At 39.2% G+C, this 18,064-nt stretch overlaps 1 protein-coding gene across 2 annotated transcripts in view; it reads left to right on the top strand.

The window, feature by feature from the left end:
* The window catches only part of TMEM245 (transmembrane protein 245), a 101,640-nt gene that overhangs the window by 72,366 nt on the left and 11,210 nt on the right, over positions 1–18,064 (top strand). For both annotated transcript variants that reach the window (XM_036737752.1, XM_036737753.1), the window contains 2 exons: positions 8,498–8,598; positions 13,581–13,755. In XM_036737752.1, coding sequence (XP_036593647.1) covers positions 8,498–8,598; positions 13,581–13,755 — 276 coding nt within the window. The remainder of the gene's footprint in view (positions 1–8,497; positions 8,599–13,580; positions 13,756–18,064) is intronic.

Genomic DNA, 18,064 nt, shown 5'->3' on the forward strand with positions numbered 1-18,064 from the left:
GGGCTCTGCTCCCCTCCGCTCCCAGCATGGTGCAATAGAGCTTTCCCAGCGACCATCCAGGCTGTCCTGGGCTGGAGCCCTGCTTCCCTCTGCTATTTTGTGGGTTCTGCTGTTCTAGAATTTGTTTAGAGCCGTTTTGTAGGTGTTTGGAGGGTCCTGGGGGAGAGCTTTAGGCAAGTCTCTGCTTTCTAGCCGCCATCTTGGCTCCACCCCGACAGTCTAACCTTAACATATATTTCCAGCTTTATCTCCCATTAATCCTAGTTAGGAGTCCTCCTCCCTAGCAAAACTGGATCATGCTTGGAACTTTCCTGCCTCCTTGCCTTTGCTCAGTCTGTTTAAATCAACTTAAATGACATAATGTCTCCATAAAGCTTTCCATGATCACCTCATCCAGATGTAACCTTTCTCTGTACTGAACACCTATAATATATATTATCTGTTTGCCATAAAACAGTTTTATGTTGCTTTGTATCATAATTATATGTGCATATGTTTTATCTCCCTCACTAGATTGGAAGCTCCCAGAGGGCAAGAGGCTTATGTCCTTTACATTTTAGTATTTTCCACAGAACCTTGTATAAATTATTTCTTGTATGAATGATCTCATTGTGAGAGATTCATTCAACAGACACGTATTAACCACTTACTGTTTGCAGAACGCTGTGATAAGCTATGGAAGAAATGCAGATTTATATAAAATGTAGTCCCTATCCCCATTAAATGTACAGCCCATATATAGAAGCAGTTGTAATGCTGGAAGAACACATTAGTGCGTCTAACAGAAGAAAAGTGCTCTGTCCAGTTCCCAGGAGCAAAGCATCACCATGGGGAGAATTACGGAGGGCTTCACATAGGAGGCAGAATTTGAATTGTACTTTAAAGAATGAGTAGAAGTTCAGTAGGTTATCTCAGTGAGAAGACTGTGAATGAAACTTTCATGGAAAAAAGATCCATATGAACCTTGACATAAAGGGTAGGATTCAGATGAATGGAACAGAGGAAACAGGGCACATCACAAACACTAACTATTTAGAGAAACCAGGCTTACTGAATGTCACTGAAATACATATTCTGTATAAGAATCTCAAAGCAAGATTTTATTTATATACCATGCCTTCTGGTTTTTGTATTTGTGATAGATATTTGGTCATTCTGGTTACATGAAATAGCAATTTAAGCATCAGCATGAAAATTTGGAGACCAAAGATTATCCTGCTCACTGAGCTGAAATTTATGATTAATGGTGATTACTAAAATTTTGGCTTATTAAAGATATCCTGTGCTATGCTGGTAGAAAACCAAGTTTTAAATTTTTTTCATTATTCTTTAAAATGAAACTACATAGGTTTTTTAGTGCAGAATCTTCCAATTTGAGTTCTCTAGTGGATTCCATGTTTATCGTGTATCTGTGTTTTTAGAGACTTCCCTTCAGGTAAGGAACAAGGGACAAGTAAGCTTTTTAGACAACCTCTTTTACAATTAATATAGTAATATTATCAGTAGCTAAATAATTTACCCGAACTTGATAATACAATCATATACACCCAGTATGAAGTTTAACACCGCTAGCCTATACATCCAAGACATAAATCATGTCGTAGCAAAATCCTCTCATGCTTTGATCAATTTAGTTTTAATAAACAGTTAAAATATGACCAACTGTCTTTTCTTAAAATAATGGTGCTCATTTATATTAGATACATCTGTGTCATGCTGTATCATTGGAAAATTTGAGGGTCCTGATGATAATTTTAAGGTTGGGTTTGTTTTTGAGACTGAGCTTTTCCAAGTTTGTATAAATGTCAGAATTGTAATTAGAGATGATTTAAGCAGTCCCTAACACTTTATGGTTAATGTTTTTGCTGGCTATATGAAAGACATAAATTTAGAAAAATTCAGTATCATGAAGATTGAGGATTCCACTGAAGCACTTTCTCTCATACCATTGACACCTCTTTTGTGGCCAAGATAGTAAGGAGATCCAATTTCAAGAGAAATCTAATTCTCCTTCATGGAAGCTTGCATGTTGCATCATTTTAAGTTGGGGAAAATGTACTCTTAAAATAAGACTTTAAACATGTCATGTAGATAATTACCATTGTAATTTCTCCGTTATACAGTTTGGCTTTAGAATATAATGTCATGTGTGCATAATCAGTTATTAATTGTAATGCTTCAGTAAAGTGGAAAAATTTGAATTATTTGTAACCCAATAATAATTTAAGTAAAATTGATTATTATTGGGAATTAATTGCATGACCAGACATTGAAAGCTTCCCCATACTTCAAGTTTTCCCTGAAGTACATAGTTATTTTATATACTCACTAACCTCATTGAATCTTGAATCTTAATTTATTCTAATTTTGTTTAATTGTTAGTTTGCTGAATGAATGAAGATGAGATTCGAGTTTGAGTTCGTGGATCTCACTGAGTTAGTGGCATGCCCATCTTTCCCTGTGCCCTTTTCCTTTCCCCTAGAAGCATGTCCTTCTCCTAAATGTGCGTACCATACCCTTCCTCCCTGATGTTCTCATTCTGCTTGCTCTGGTGGAGATATTGCACATTACTAAGTTGCATGTTGTCACGGCCTTGGTGCAATTTAGTATGTGTGATATTTTCACATGAGTGCATGCCCACGGGTATGGCTGTGGCTTAAAGTTACTGTAGCTTTCGGTTTTTGTTGGGGGAGGGATTTCCTTATGTGAATCCAATTAAAACATTGTATGATATCCTGGTTAATATTTATACCGTACCTTTTGGAGCTTACCAGAAATACATATTGCATAATATAAATGTTGTTGTAAAGACAACATTTCCACTTAAGAAATTATTGTTTGGGTTTTTTTTTCCATTTGTGGATCACTCAGAGTGCTTAGTTTTTACTATGCATTTAGAGCAGTTATCCAGGAAATAAGGTTTTTTGTTTTCTGTTTAGAGCACATTAAAATTTCATTTAAAAACCTCAATTTAGTATCTGCTGAGTAAAGTTTGATAAATTGAAATGTAAACCACAGGTTTAAAGCAGCGAGGAAATAGGCACCAATCCATTGAAATAAGTACCTCTTCTGACAGTGATAGAATAGCACAAATATCTTACCAATATAGGAAAATTAATGAAGTGAAATTATCTTAAAATAACCAGATCAGTAAATGTAATAGGTTCTTAACCACTGGATTAAAGATGATGCTAAAAAGATTTTAAATAGACTCTCCAAATATAAGAAAATGTTAGTATATTTTCTAAAGGAAATAAATTTGCCTTCCATTTCATTACTCAGTGTTCTCGAGTTCTGTGGTCTATTAATGTGAGTAGTCCCTTCAGCAATTTAAATCACAGCCCATCTACATTTTATTGTCGTGTGCATTCCTTTTACACGCCCTCCCTTAAATCAACTCTGCCTAGTGCACTAAGAACCTTTCTTTAGGTTTTTTAACTTTCCATGAGTACATGTGCAGCACTTAGCTTTTCCATATGTTATCTCTCAACCTATGCTACTGAACCAGCCTTTCTGACAATCCATTTTCTGATTATATTTTTTACACTCTTTGCTAGGAAGTCATCATTGCAAATATGCCACAGCAGGAAGGCATAACTAGGAACAGTGGGATATCATGGTGAAATAGACTTCTGTTTAACATATATACAGTAGAACTTTCTAACAAAGCTATCAACAAATGAGGTGGGCTGCTTCATGAAATAATAAGTTTCCTGTTACAAGGAAACAAGGGGGTTTTTGTGGGTTTTTTTTATTTTTTGGCTTTTTGGCAGGGCAATTGGGGTTAAGTGACTTGCCCAAGGTCACACAGCTAGTACATGTGTCAAGTGTCTGAGGCTGGATTTGAACTCAGGTCCTCCTGACTCCAGGGCCAACGCTCTACTCACTGCGCCACCTAGCTGCTCCAAGGAGACAAGTTGTGATTCAGTATCAGGAAGAATTTTCCAGCTACCAGAGAATATCCCACCATCTGCTGGAAGCCTTTCCTGGTGTGTCCTCCACCTCCCTAACTGCTACTCTGAGACTGCCTTCCCTCTACTGTGTGTTTATCTTGTACATACCAAGTTATTTACATGTGGTCTCCCCGATTAGAGTGTGAGCTTCTTTAGGGCAGGGACTCTTGTTGTGTTTCTTTGTATCCCCAGCCCTTAGAACAATGCCTTAGACGTAGTAAGTGCTTAATAAATGTTTGGTTTTTGTCTAAGTGTTCACTGTGTGCCAAGCACTGGGGATAGAAATACAAAAAGAAAAAGTCCTTACCCTCAGCAGGCTTACATTCTAATGGAAGAAGACAGCAAATAAAAAGGAGCTGCAGAGGAGGGGAAGGAAATGGTTTTGAGGTCCAGAGGAAGGCTGGAAGTGGCAGCAATGACTTTTTGGGCATTTTCAAGGAGATTATAAAGAAAACTCATGGAGTAAGAAGTTGGACTAGATTACTTCCACGCTTCCTTACAGTTACACGGTCCTACAAATCTACCTAGCATCATATAGTTCAGATTAGATTTGTTGTATTTTTTTAACATGGCATTAATAAAGTAAATTCATGTTGACTTGTTATTCATAGTTTGTTATTAACAAAGACCATGACTTTTAAAAATTAAGGGGAACATTTCTCTCGAGGGGTTTATATAGTCTTAACACAGCCTCTTCTGACCCCCACTCCAGCCACTACCACCATCACCCTGCCCTATCATGGTATAAATCATAGACCTTTAAGTCAGTCATAGATGAACATAGAGTCCTGGTGCTGATAGAGCTCAGAGAGCATCTAATTCAGTTCGCAGCCTGTAAGCTAAGAATGGTTTTTACCTTTTAAAATAAAGTATACAGCATAAATACTTTATAAAGTATAAAATATTTTGAAATGTAAAAACTACTTCTTAGCTCATGAGCCATACAAAACACAGATGGAGGGCTGGATTGGCCTAGGGCCGTAGTTTGCTGACTTCTGATCTGGGCCAGTCCTCTCTTTTTCTGAATGAAGAAGCTGAGGCCCTAAGGTCGCAGTGAGTGGCAGAAGAAATGAACTGACAAAAGTCCAAGTCACTTTATAGATCTGCTATTCTTTTCGCTACATGATCGTACTTCCGATAAGTTGTTCCTCATCGGGAAAATGTTAGGCACCCATCCATGATCTATTGCGAAGATTCATTAAACTTTATGCCAGGTTATTCCCCATGATATTTTGAAGGCTTTCATCAGTGAGGGTGGTAGGACTATATCTTAATGAAGCAATTAAGCAGTTGGTGTCCTAGATTTGGAGAAGTTCAGGGATTGGTTTGTTTCTTTCCTACTGCCCGGAATATTAGACAGACTTGTCTTCCCTTCCGTTATTACTTCATTTCTCCCGTGTTGATGCCTTTTTTCACTGAAGCTCAGAGGCTGCTCAGGTCCCCTTCCCCTATTCTGACCACTATCACCAGAAAAGAATTAACCGTGGCAAGTCCTTATTCCCAGGAAGTGCCAGGTGGGTTTTTTTTTTCATTTAACTCATAATTTTCTTATTTAACTCCCTCAATATCATTTGAAGACATTTAAGGTCCTGAAGGGAAACTTGTTTTGTTTCTTCTTCTTCTTATGTCTTAGAATGTGAGTACCATATCATCATATAACTCCTGCCAGTTGGTCAAATATACTGATTTTTCCAGGTTTGTCTTGACTTTGTTGTTTGCATTTCAGAGTTCCTACTCACCTCTGGCCTTTTTATCAGAAATACTTGAAAGCCCTGTATTCAATTAAAGATAAGTTTTTTTCACTGTAGGGTTACACTCTCCATTGTGCAGGGTAAGTTATTCTTGTTTGTAAGCCTATATTATTTGCCTTTCAGAATATTATATTCCAAGATCTCCATTCATTTTTAGTAGAATTTTAAATCCTTATGTGACCCTAATTATAGTCTCTTGGTATTTGAAATGCTTCTTTCTGTATGCTTGCAATTTTTTTTTCTTTGATGTGGGAGCCTCTGAACTTTGACTGACATTCCTGGAACTTTTCCTTTTAGAGTTCCTTTCAGAAGGTGGAGCTTTCTATCTCTACTTTTTCCTCAGATTCTACTATATCTGAGGTGTTTTCATTTATGATTCTTGAAAGAAAGGGTCCTGTCTCAGGGAGTCATTACATTTGTTTGGTCTTTTCTAATTATTAGGGAGTTCATTACTCCCTTAGGTTTACCATTTTCTCTTTTAAGTGCTTTATTATCTTTCCAGTTCTTCCCTTATTTTTAATCTCTTGCTCTGTTTCTTTTAGGTATTTATGTAATCCTTGTAGAGGAGCAGCTAGGTGGCACAGTAGATAGAGTACCCAGCCTGGAGTCAGGAAGACTTATTTTCTCAAGTTCAAATCTGACCTCAGACCCTTACTAGCTGTGTTACCCTAGGCAAGTTACTTAACCTTATTTGCCTCAGTTCTTCATCTGTAAAGTGAGCTGGAGAAGGAAATGGCAAACCATTATAGCATCCTTGTCCGGAAAACCCCAAATGGGGTCACAAAGAGTCAGACACAACCGAAACAACTGAACAACGAAAATCCATTTTTCCTTTAGTCTCTGTTTTCATTTGTTATAGTTACTCTTTTGGGGGATTTTAAAATTTGCAATAGTTTTTTATATTGTTGAGTGTTTTCTTTGATTTGCTGATCTCTCTAACTTTGTTTTCTAAATTGGGGCTTTATGCCCAAAGCAGACTCCACTCCCTGCTGTGTTTTAGGGTAGGGTTCTTAAAGGCTCTCCCCTTTCCAGTCCATCTTCCACTCAGCTACCAAAGTGATCTTCCTAAAGTTTAGGTTTGACTGTGTCACATCCTACTCAATATAAACTCCAATGGCTCCCTATTACCTTCACAATAAAATATAAGATCCTCTCTTTGGCACTTAAAGCCCTTCACAACATGGCTTTTTTCTTCATTTGAAGTCTTACATTTTACTCTTCTACCTACTCTATAAAACAGCTACAATTCTCGCTGTTCCTGCTACACAAAAATCCATCTCCCCACTCTGTGGCTTTTCCCTGCCTGTACTGCATTCCTGGAATGCTCTCCCTCCTCACTTCTACTTCCCATCTTCCCTGCTTTCCTTCAAAGCTCAGCTTAAATCCCACCTTTGGCAGGGGCCTTTCTTGGTCCCCTCTCAAGCCCTGTGAGATGAGCTTTCATCTGCTTTAGATCTTATGTTTGCATGTTGTCTTCCCATTGAGGCGTGAGCTCTTTGAGGGCAGTGACCATGTTTTTATCTTTCCTTGTATCCCAGTACATAGTAAGAGGTTAATAAATGTTTATTGACTGACTGACTTCAGTTAGTCTACTAAATTGATGAGATTTGCCCTTTGCCATATTCTTTTTATTCTCCATATGATTTTTATACCTGGTAGACAATTGCTTATTGCTTTGTGACCTTAATTAATTGACTTGAAGAAGTTAGATTATAAAAGGAAGAGATGTTTAAGTATCATTCACCTTTTCACTTGCTATGGGTGCCTGGATCCCTTGGGTTCATCTGTGTCATCAGCATCAAGTTATCCCCATAAAAATAATTTATTACAGTTTTGACAATAAAATATCTGCTGGGATGAAAACAAGATGAGCGAATTACTTAAGTAAATAAGCAACATATTTACTTAATTGGTGATTCATTGTCATTACATCATGGATTTAGAGCTTGAAGAAACTTCATAACATAAAATCATCTAAGAATATAGAACCTAGAAAAAAAATTCAGAGGAATCTGAATTTTATGAATAAGAAGGCCCAGAGAGCCATGGGAAATGACTTTCCCATGGCTATTCTGCATGTAATTAATGATAAAGCTAAAATTAGAAACTCTGTCTTCTCTATTGCATCCCTTCCCTGGTTCTCCAGGTCAGCTTTTGATTATCCATTTTCATGTTGGGGTACAAAAATACAAATGGTTCAGAACAAAATAATTCAGAATTCAAAGTGAATTCAATCCAAGTGGTCCTTTTAAGGTACAAGATTCTAAGGAAGCTGTAAATGTTTATCCTACAGGTAGCCACAGAGAACCAGTTACTGCCAATCCCTGTTGAGTCATTTCCTTATTTTTTTTTATTTCATCCTAAGGACATGACAGTCTGTAAGAAAACATTATATGAAATTAATAGTGAACCATAGAGATGCAGAAGGTTAGGTCTGGGGTCATTTAAATTTAAGAAGAGCCAACCTCACATGAGATAAAGAAACCAAAAAGTAAGGCAAAAGACAAATTGCGGCAACAGTCTAGTGAACATGAATCTTTGGACTTTAGAAAATGCTATCAGCTATTTAGGTAACAATGTGAGTCATTAATCTTTGGTATATGAGAAGAAGAATAATTAAGACTTTTAGTTTTAGAACAAGTTGTCTAGAAACCCCATGTCTTATTTTTCATAGGAACATGGTTTTAATCTTCTTTAACAGTAAGGGCATTAACCTAAACTGTAATTGAATTTTCCACGTTACAGTGTGACAGCGATTTGATCTCCTTTGTTTTCTTTTTTTGGTCATTTTAGAGGTGTGTTTGATGCTTCCCTGAAAATGGCTGGGTTCTATGGATTGTATACTTGGCTGACTCACACCATATTTGGAATCAATATTGTCTTCATCCCATCAGGTAACCATCGAACCATAAGCTCAATTGTATTCTTTTTGAAGATATTTAGAGCATTTTATAGAACATTGACATTTTGGTTGGGGGTGTGTTATTCCCCGGGTTTGAAGTATTACTCTTTCTAATTCTGGCTCAGAAATCTTTGGAGAGTTGGACCTGGAGCGTGGCTTGACATACATTTTAAAACTGTTGTGATGATTGTCTAACAGTAAACAGTCTAGTAGCCTTGTGATTGTGTTGTACACAATGTTGTTTGTTATTGTTGTCACTTTCTGGGGGCCTGGTCTCATCATTCCTCCGCTGCCCCGTGAGCTGTCTGCACATCCTGTCTGGGTTCAGGTAATTCCTGGGACTGTCTAGCACCCTCTTTATAACCGAACTCTTTTCAGGTTCATTCTGTGTGTTACAACGCTAGAGAAGGTCTGGTTTAGGTCCCTCATTTTTACAGATGAGGGTACTAAGACTTGGAAGATGCAGTAACTTGTCCCAGGTCACACGGCCTGGTCGTGGAAGAGCTGAGATCACAACCTTGCTCTTTTGATTCCCCATTGTACCATATCACCCTCACCAATTTTTTCCTTGGCGCAGAATGGCCTCAGTTCTCATAGATTTGTTTTCTTTTCTATAAACATTTGTCATCCTGAAGGGACCTTCCCTAGAGCTGCTCTGTCCCTGTTAGCTTCTTTCCCTATTTATCCATGCTCAGCCGTGTTTGTAATCTAACCCCACCCTATTTTAACCAAATAGCACATAGAACCAAGAACTCAGTGACCTTATGAGTCAGTTCATTCTATTTCCAGACATCTCTAATGGTTAGGAAATTCTTTTATTAAACCAGAGTCTTCCTCTCCCTAACTCCCATTCATTGATTCTGATTGTTCCCTCAGAAGCCACATGGATCAAGGACCCTTTCCTTGAAGACAGTTTCCATGTCCCACTCCCAAGTGCTGTCTTCTGTGTGCTAAACATTCCCATTTCCTGTAACCAATCTTCCTGTGATGTGGTTCAGGTTTTCTCATTATCCTGCTCGGATCTTTGCTTTCTCACCCTGGAAGAGAGATCCTGACCAAGAAACTTTTTGTTTGGGGCTGCCCTTTGGATTCCATTTTATTGCGTAGATACAAAAGCTCTTTGCAATTAAAGGAGTCATTAATTTTATTTTTCATAGTAATCTGGTTTTAATACTCTTTAGCAATAAGGGCATTACCTTAAATTATAGTCGTATACTATTAAAATAGAAATGTTCTCACTCTGTGATAAAAATTTAGAAATATTACCATGGCTAGAAATAATTTCCATTACTGAAATAGTAAAAATAATTAAGATTATATTCAGAAACACAAAAAGGTACATGGAGCAGAAATCAAAGGTTACCCTAAGATTATAAACATGAAAAAATAGATTTAAATCAGGGGGTTTTATATCATGGCCTTTTAGCAGTCTGGTGAAGCCTTTGTACCCCTTCTGAGAATATTTTTAAATGCATAAAATACATAGAACTATATTGAAGTAGTTAGATGGCTCAGTGGTTAGAGTATTGAAAGACCTAAGTTCAAATCCAGTCTCAGATACTTACTGTGTGACCCTGGACAAGTCACTTAACCTCTGTTTGCCTAATCCACTGGAGAAGGAAATGGCAAATGTTCTAGTATCTTTGCCAAGAGAACTCCATATGGGATTGTGAAGAATTGGACACAGCTAAAAAAACAACAATCTTACAAGTTCCTGACTTTAAGGTTCAAAAAGATAAGTTTGTTTCTAGATGTGTTGCACTTGAGGTACAGGCCATCTGGGACCGGCGAGTCTGAGAGCGGCTGGAAATGGTGGCCCGAGGCTTGTAAAGAGAGGTCGGGGCTGTGGGCGTTGATTTAACGTGTGGAAGTAGAAGAGGGCCAGAAACAGACCTTTGGGGAACATCCACACCTAGAGATCAGAAAGTGGACAAAGACCCAAAAGAAAAGATGAGAGAACTCAGAGAAGAATCAATTGGCAAGCATTTATTAAGCACTCATTGTGTGCTAAGTGTTAGAGATATAAAGACAAAAATAAAACATTCCTTGTACCAAGGAATTTACAGTCTATTGGGGAAAATAACGTGTATACATATAAATAAATACACAGTAATTTGGTGGGGCAAGTGAGGCATGAACAGCCAAGGGAACCAAGGAGAGCCTTCTGTAAGAGGTGGCGCCTGAACTGAGCTTTGGAAGATACTAAGTATTTTAGGATGTGAAAGGAAAAAGTACTGTCTAGACATGGGTTCAGATTGCAAATGCATAGAGACAGGATATAGCATGGTATGTGTCACATAGGCCAAATTGACCCAAATAGTGTGTAATGGGAAAAAATGTGCAATATTCCTAGAAAAGCCAGAGCCAGGTTACAAAAGGCTTACTTTTTTCAAAAAATAAGTTTTCATTGATGTCTTTTTTTGACTCCACCATAGTTTCCTTCACTACCCCTCCCTCTTGCCCTCCCAGAGATCCATCCCCTATTTCAGATAGCATTTTTTAAAAGAAAAAAGGGGAAAATCAGCATAACAGCAATACATTGAAAAAGTCTGAGAATGTGTACAATGTACGTTTGGGGACTTCCCAACTCTGCAGAGGGGCGGTGTGGGAGTGTCTTCTCATATCTCTGCTTTAGAGCATGGCTTGTTATTTTTAATTTTGCAACATTTATGAATGGCTTTCAGTGCTAAGCAGGGGAGTTTGTATTTTATTCTAGAGATTAGAGAGGGCCATGGGAGCTTGTTCAAACATGGGAGTGACATGGCCAAACCTGGGCTTTAGGAATACCACTTCAGTTTAGGAGATTGTATTATAGAGGAACAGATACCAATTACTAGGCTGTGGCAGTAGCCTCAGCTAGAGGTGATGAGGGCCTGAACTAGACTGACAACCTTGAAAGTAGGCAAGACATGTGAATTTGGCAAATGAGCGGGTATTTGGCATGAAGGGAGAACTGGGAATCTAGAATGACTCCACAGTTGTGAAGCCAGGTAACTAGAAGGAGGGTACTGCTTTTGACATTAATAAGGAAGTTCAGAAGAGACATGGGTTGTGGGGAGGAGGGCAAATGAGTTTAGTTTGGGATATATTAAATTTGAAATGCCTGTAGGACATCAAGTTGGAAATGTCCAGTGGTCAGGTGGTGATGTGAGAGACTAGAGTCCAGGAAAGAGGCGAAGGTTGTATATAGAAATTTGAGAGTCATCTGGGAGACAGAGCCTTAGGATTACACACACACACACACACACATAGGGAGTAGGGGAGCAGCCAGATAAGTAGGAGGAGAACCCCAAGAAAATGTCATCTTGAAAACACAGGAGGGAATATCCAGAGATGAATTGGGAGGAGAGGGTGGTCACTGGTGTCAAGTGCTTCCTGCAAGAAGGTCAAGAAAAATGAGCACTGAGAAAAGGCAGCTGAGGGATCATCAGTTGCTTTGGGAAAAGAAGTTTGAGGTGAGGAGAGTCATGAAGTCAGAATGTAGATTTTAAGGAGTTTAGAAAAGCAGTGGAGGCACTGAGTGAAGCTGGGTTTTTCTGGTGATTCGGCCGTGAAAAGGAAGACAAAGAATGATAACACAAGGGGACAGCAGCTTCAAGAAAGAGTTTTATAAGGATGGGCTTTTCTGTGTAGGCAGAAGTGAAGTTTCCAACAGATAAGGAGAGATCGAAGATGAGAGAGAATGAGAGGTGACGATGGGGAAAGGTGGCAGCCAAGAGAGGAGCCTTATGAAGGAGCCAGTGACCAGATTCATGGAACCATACATTTCACAAACAAAGATAGTATCTCCTGCTTGGGACCATGGCAGGTTGAGTAGGACACTACAGGTCAAATGACATCTGGCTATTTAGTTTTCAGGTGTCTGGTAGTCACTTCATCCTTGTAGCCCAGGCCAACTTCTTGTCTAGTTGCAAACTCAGTCAAGTTACATAGTGTCACTGAGGTTCCATTTCCTTCTCTGTAGAATGACACATTTGGATTAGATGAGCTGTAAATTCCCTTCCACCTCTAAATTCTGTGAGCCTTAAGTTCCAGATTGGCTTAAAGTTTGCACTATAAAGGACCAGCACATTCCACCTTCCCAGTTTTAGGGTTTTGTTTTGTTTTTTTTGTTTTGTTTTTTTGGCAGGGCAATTGGGGTTAAGTGACTTGCCCAAGGTCACACAGCTAGTAAGTGTGTCAAGTGTCTGAGCTCGGATTTGAACTCAGGTCCTCCTGACTCCAGGGCCGGTGCTCTACTCACTGCGCCACCTAGCTGCCCCTCACCTTCCCAGTTTTAGACTGCCACAGGGTCCTGGTTCTGTTCCCTTACAACTCCAGGTAAGTAAAGGCCCTTGGGGATCACGTTCAGGAGGAGCTGCCTGGAGCTTATCATGTTCTGAGTGCATCTTCATCTTTGTCAGAAACAAGTTTTGGGTCACTTGTGAAAGAACAGTGCCATCTACGTTGTTGGCAGCTTCTAGGCCTGGGAAAGAAACTTGGTCATTAGCATTTTGGCCAGGAAGGCATTCCCGCTACTGCTGAAAAGTTGTCATTGGCATCTCTCCCATTTGTTACGCTCCCAAAAGTGTTTCTCTCATTGGATTCTTTCAAAAGCCTTTTTAAAGATAGGCATGTTGTCCCCGCTTCACAGATGAAGAAACTGAGTCCGGAGAAGTGATGTGACTTGCACGAGGTGACAGTGAATTAGTGGCAGGGCTAAGACTGAAATGTAATCCAAGCGTTCCTTCCGCTTCACCAGGCTCTGTGTGTGGGAATTCTTCGGTAAACATTATCCTCCAGTTCACTGAAGCTTGACTTCAGTTAATCAGTTTAACCTTCACTTTTTTTAATCCATTAATCCAATACGCTACATTCCTTGAACATTCCAATGAATTTGGGTTATTTTACTGTATGTGAATGGGAGGGGGGAATTAACAGTTTGGTTTGCTGTTTTTCTATGGTAAGAAGTTTATTTTCTTTTGACTTTATTAGCGTTAGCAGCAATCCTTGGAGCAGTACCGTTTCTGGGAACATATTGGGCAGCAATACCTGCAGTCTTAGACCTGTGGCTTACTCAGGGAGAAGGATGTAAAGCCATCTTGCTTCTGGTTTTTCACCTTTTACCAACCTACTTTGTAGATACTGCAATCTATTCTGATATATCAGGGTAAGTATTTCACAAAGCTAAAAGCAGTATTGTAATTACATCAATGTCTTCACATCTTGATAAAAATTCTTTTTAAAAAAAGTTTTAGAGGGTTTTTTTAAGGCTTTCTTACTCTAGCAGGCTTTGTGTTTCTGTTGTCATTATAAAACTTTTTTTTTTGGATGGGGGAAAGGCAGGGCAATTGGAGTTAAGTGACTTGCCCAAGGTCACACAGCTAGTAAGTGTGTCAAGTATCTGAGGCCGGATTTGAACTCAGCATCCTCCGGACTCCAGGGCCAGTGCTCTACTCACTGTGCCACCTAGCTGCCCCACATTATAAAACTTTTTAATAAAAACTGACTTCATAAAGTAGGGCTATTTATGTTACTGAAGAAACATATTTGGTGTACAAATAGACTTCAGTAATACTGAGTTATGTGCAAGAATTGACATAAAAAATGACATTCAGGAAATGAATCAACAAGCATTTATTAAATGTCTCTTCTGTGCCAGGCACTGCATGAGACATTGAATTGGAAAGTAAAGTGAGCCAGTCGTGTGTCAAGAGTGAGAAATAACAGACAGATTGGGTGCTGCAGTTACCCATGAAATGTTAAAAGTCCCAGAGGAAGACCTCTTATTCATTGGGGGAACGCAATAAAGATTCTTTCAAGAAAGATACAGATACGAATTGCCCAGGCTGAAAAGATGGGGGCGGGGGGGGGGGATGAGTTATAATCTGCACCGTTGTAGTGAGTGGGCGTGATCACAGATACATTGAAGAATTAAAGTAAGGAAGTATATAAGTGAGTGTCAGAAGAGATGAAAATTGTGGGCAGACTCATGTTTTAGTGGTATCTTCTATGGAGAAAGAAATATTACCAGATATATACCAAACTGAAGAATCAGTATTTTATTTCAGAACTTTTCCATTAAAAAAAACTTTTTAAAATCAAATATCCATGGCTTTATATAATTTTCCTTGTCCCACGTAGTAATTTCAGCTCTTTTGTTGTTGTTTAATTTTGGTCCTGATCTGTGAGGAAGTCCCAACATAGGAATTCCATTGATGCAGATCAGCAACTTAACTTGGAGTTTTAGATTTGTCCAGGGCAGTGGAGGAAAAGTGGGTTGCCCATGTCCCAGAGGCAGGGCCAAGGCATTCCTTTATTCCATGGCTGGCCTTTTATTTGTTACATCACTCTAACTCTTGGTTTCAACATAAACTGTTAATTTTGACATTTCAGCCCATGTTCTCCTATAACATTGTACCTTCTGAGGAGAAAGAACTGGATCTCTCCCTTTTAAATTTTTTTTTCTATTCCAAAGTGTTTGTAAATGCTATGGTTTGGGGATTTTTTTAAGGCAGAGAACTTTATGAAGTAGTTTATGTCAGAAGCCTGTGACAAGTTGTAAATTCTGCTAGAAACCTGCTACAACAAAGAAAACATTTCCCATATTAATTGAGCATTAATCAGAGAGGGAAGATTGATTAGAACTGATACAATATTTAAAATGGAGAAACATCTCTTTGATTATAAACAGACCACCACATTGTTTTGCTCTCATCTGGAGAATTACACAACTTCTTGTCTATGTATGTACACACACAATAGTATTCCTTCTTACATCCAAGGAACATGAAACAGAGAAAGCCACAGGAAGAATCCTTGTCCTGTAAGATAAAGGACAGAAAGAGATGATTATTTAAATGTGCTCCAGACTGATGAGAAAAGCTGAAGAGGCAAATTGATGCCTAGCCTTCCTTCCAGTAAATTAGAAATAGACTAGGAAAGACTCTTGCTGCTAAATTGCTCTAAAGAAAGATCAGAGCAAGGGAAGAATCACAGATTTACAGCACACCAGGCTTGGGAAATTTTGATACATTGAGCACAAGCAAGAGAAAGTTCGAGGTTTCTTAAAGTACAAAGAACTAGAGTTGTAGCAATGATTGTTTAACAAGTAAAATATACCAGAAAAGCATTCACTTACCCCTGGCATCATGTTTCCTCAAACCTTGCTCTTAATTTTTTGTCACATTATTTATAATTAGAAAATAATAAGTATTTATGCTTTTATTTTAATAAGATTTAAAGTAGTTTGGCATTCGACTGGCATCAGGGAATGAGACATTTCACATGTGTGAATTTTCTATGTAACTGAAATATACTCTTTCCACCTCCCTATCTTTTTTTGAAAATGTTGACTATTTTTGATGGAAATCTTTGTTTTTTCACCCCAGACCTGTGACTTCATTAGTATAAGGAAACTCACCCTACTTACACAGATGGGCAGCTGGTCTCTAGCCTTTGGTCTTAATTACCGGGGACACTGAGAAGTTGTGACTTTCCCAGGGTTACACAGTCAGTATATGACAAAGATGGGACTTGAACACATGACTTCTTGTCTCTCAAGTCCAGCTATTTATCCACTGTTTCACTGCGGTTCATGGAAGTCTTTATACAAAATGTACATTACCAACAACCTTGCTTTCTCAAATAGAATAGCCTAAATATGCCCCAAAGATTATCATTAAGAACAGTGGGTTTTGGCAACTTGTACTATATGGGAGAAGGTGTAGGAAGAGGGTGGGAAAGTGTTGCAACAGTCCTGCTAGGTGAGGGTGTAAAACCAACAACAACCAGCTCACAGAAGGCTGCAAGGCCAGGTCCTTTTGATCAAATACAATTTGTAGCGATCGACATCTGAGTGTTCAGCCGGGGAGCTCATTACAATGGCTGGCCCAGAGTCATGCACCACTCCTGCTGTGGCCCAGAGCTCCCAGAGAGAACGCTAACCTCTGCGCCTCTATATCCGGGTCAGGGCGCTGAGGGCCCCGGGCCTCACCCAGACTGAGCGTGGAAAAGTTTCCCACCTCCAGTATCACATCAAATACAAATCAATGACTCCCATTTGTCTCAGTGCTGAGAAATACAAAAACATCCACTTTATCTGCCCCATTCAAACAAAGGCCAGAATCATTAAAGGTCAACAGCAAAAAGTCCCACCTTAATTACTGTTACCGAGAGGAGGGGAAGGAAAGAGACAAGGAGAAGGAAATAAGCATTTATACAGTACCTGCTCTGTGCCCGGCACTGTGTTAAGGGCCTTTGATTTTTTTAAACAAATATGATCTCATTTGATCCTCAAAACATCCTACAAAGTAGAATAACAGCCCCATTTTAAAGTTGAGAAACTGAAGCACACAGGATAAGTAACTTGTCCAGGCGTATACGCTAATAAGTGGTTGCGGTCAGGTTTGAATTCAGGCCCTACTGACTCCAGGCTCATTGCTCCATCCACTGTGCCACCAGCTGCCTCTGCTGTACAGTAACATCTTCTTGGTTTATAGCTCCTACTTAAACTACTCCAGCCATAGTGCCAAAGATCTAGAAATCAGAGAGCTCACTTTTCTGGAGCGCTTTACAGTTTAAGAAGACTTTCATCACAACAAACCGGCGAGGATAAATGGTGCCAATGGAATTAACCTTTTTCAGATGAGACTAGGGTGCAGAATGATGCACTGTCCTGTCCTCGATTACCCAGGCATTCAGTGCCAAAGCTGAAACATGAAGCAAGAGCTCCTGACTCCCGGCCTGTTGTGATTCCTTTTGTACCACAGTGACTACAAGAGAGCGGTCAGGAAAATGTGTTCCATGGTTCCTCGTTGTCTCTGCTGCCCGCCATTCTTTACTCAGTGCGCTCTGAGTGCCTGGCTGTTATAATCCATTGCCTTATTTTACACACTTTTGTTAGAATAATGTTCCAGGAATGATGCTCACCTGGCTGATACCATATTTCCCACTGGAAGGAGTCCAGAGGACCTGGATTCAAATCTACCCTCCATCACTTACTATCTGAGTAAATTCAGGCAAATCCCAAATTTCTCAGAGCACTTGAGCTTTGTAGTGGTCATTTATAGCTTTGAAGACTGTTTCCCACTTACCTTCAGTTTCATTACTTGATTCTTGATGGTTCAAATTGCTGGAAGTCTGATCACCAAAGTGGGGCACAGGTCTTTTTGTTTGTTTTTTGAAGAGACTGGGCCTGCAGAAATTGTGAATAAGTAAACTCTCTCCAATAATATATCTGCTCTTCAGCTTACAGCCTTGAAGACTTGCCTGGATTGTGGGTCATTATTGTGTCTTTTTCCATTAAAATAACATAATGGAATTGTGTTATACTGATCTGTTAACCCATGCAGCTGTGTTCCTCAGACACCACTGTTCCACTGGTACCAGTGATCCAAATCGTGGGAATAATGTTCTACGAGTAAATAATCAGTTTCCCTAATACTGACCTTCCTTTTCAATAAAATTATAATAAACAT

The sequence above is a fragment of the Trichosurus vulpecula genome, chromosome 9 (assembly GCF_011100635.1).
Source record: "Trichosurus vulpecula isolate mTriVul1 chromosome 9, mTriVul1.pri, whole genome shotgun sequence".
NCBI lineage: Eukaryota > Metazoa > Chordata > Mammalia > Diprotodontia > Phalangeridae > Trichosurus > Trichosurus vulpecula.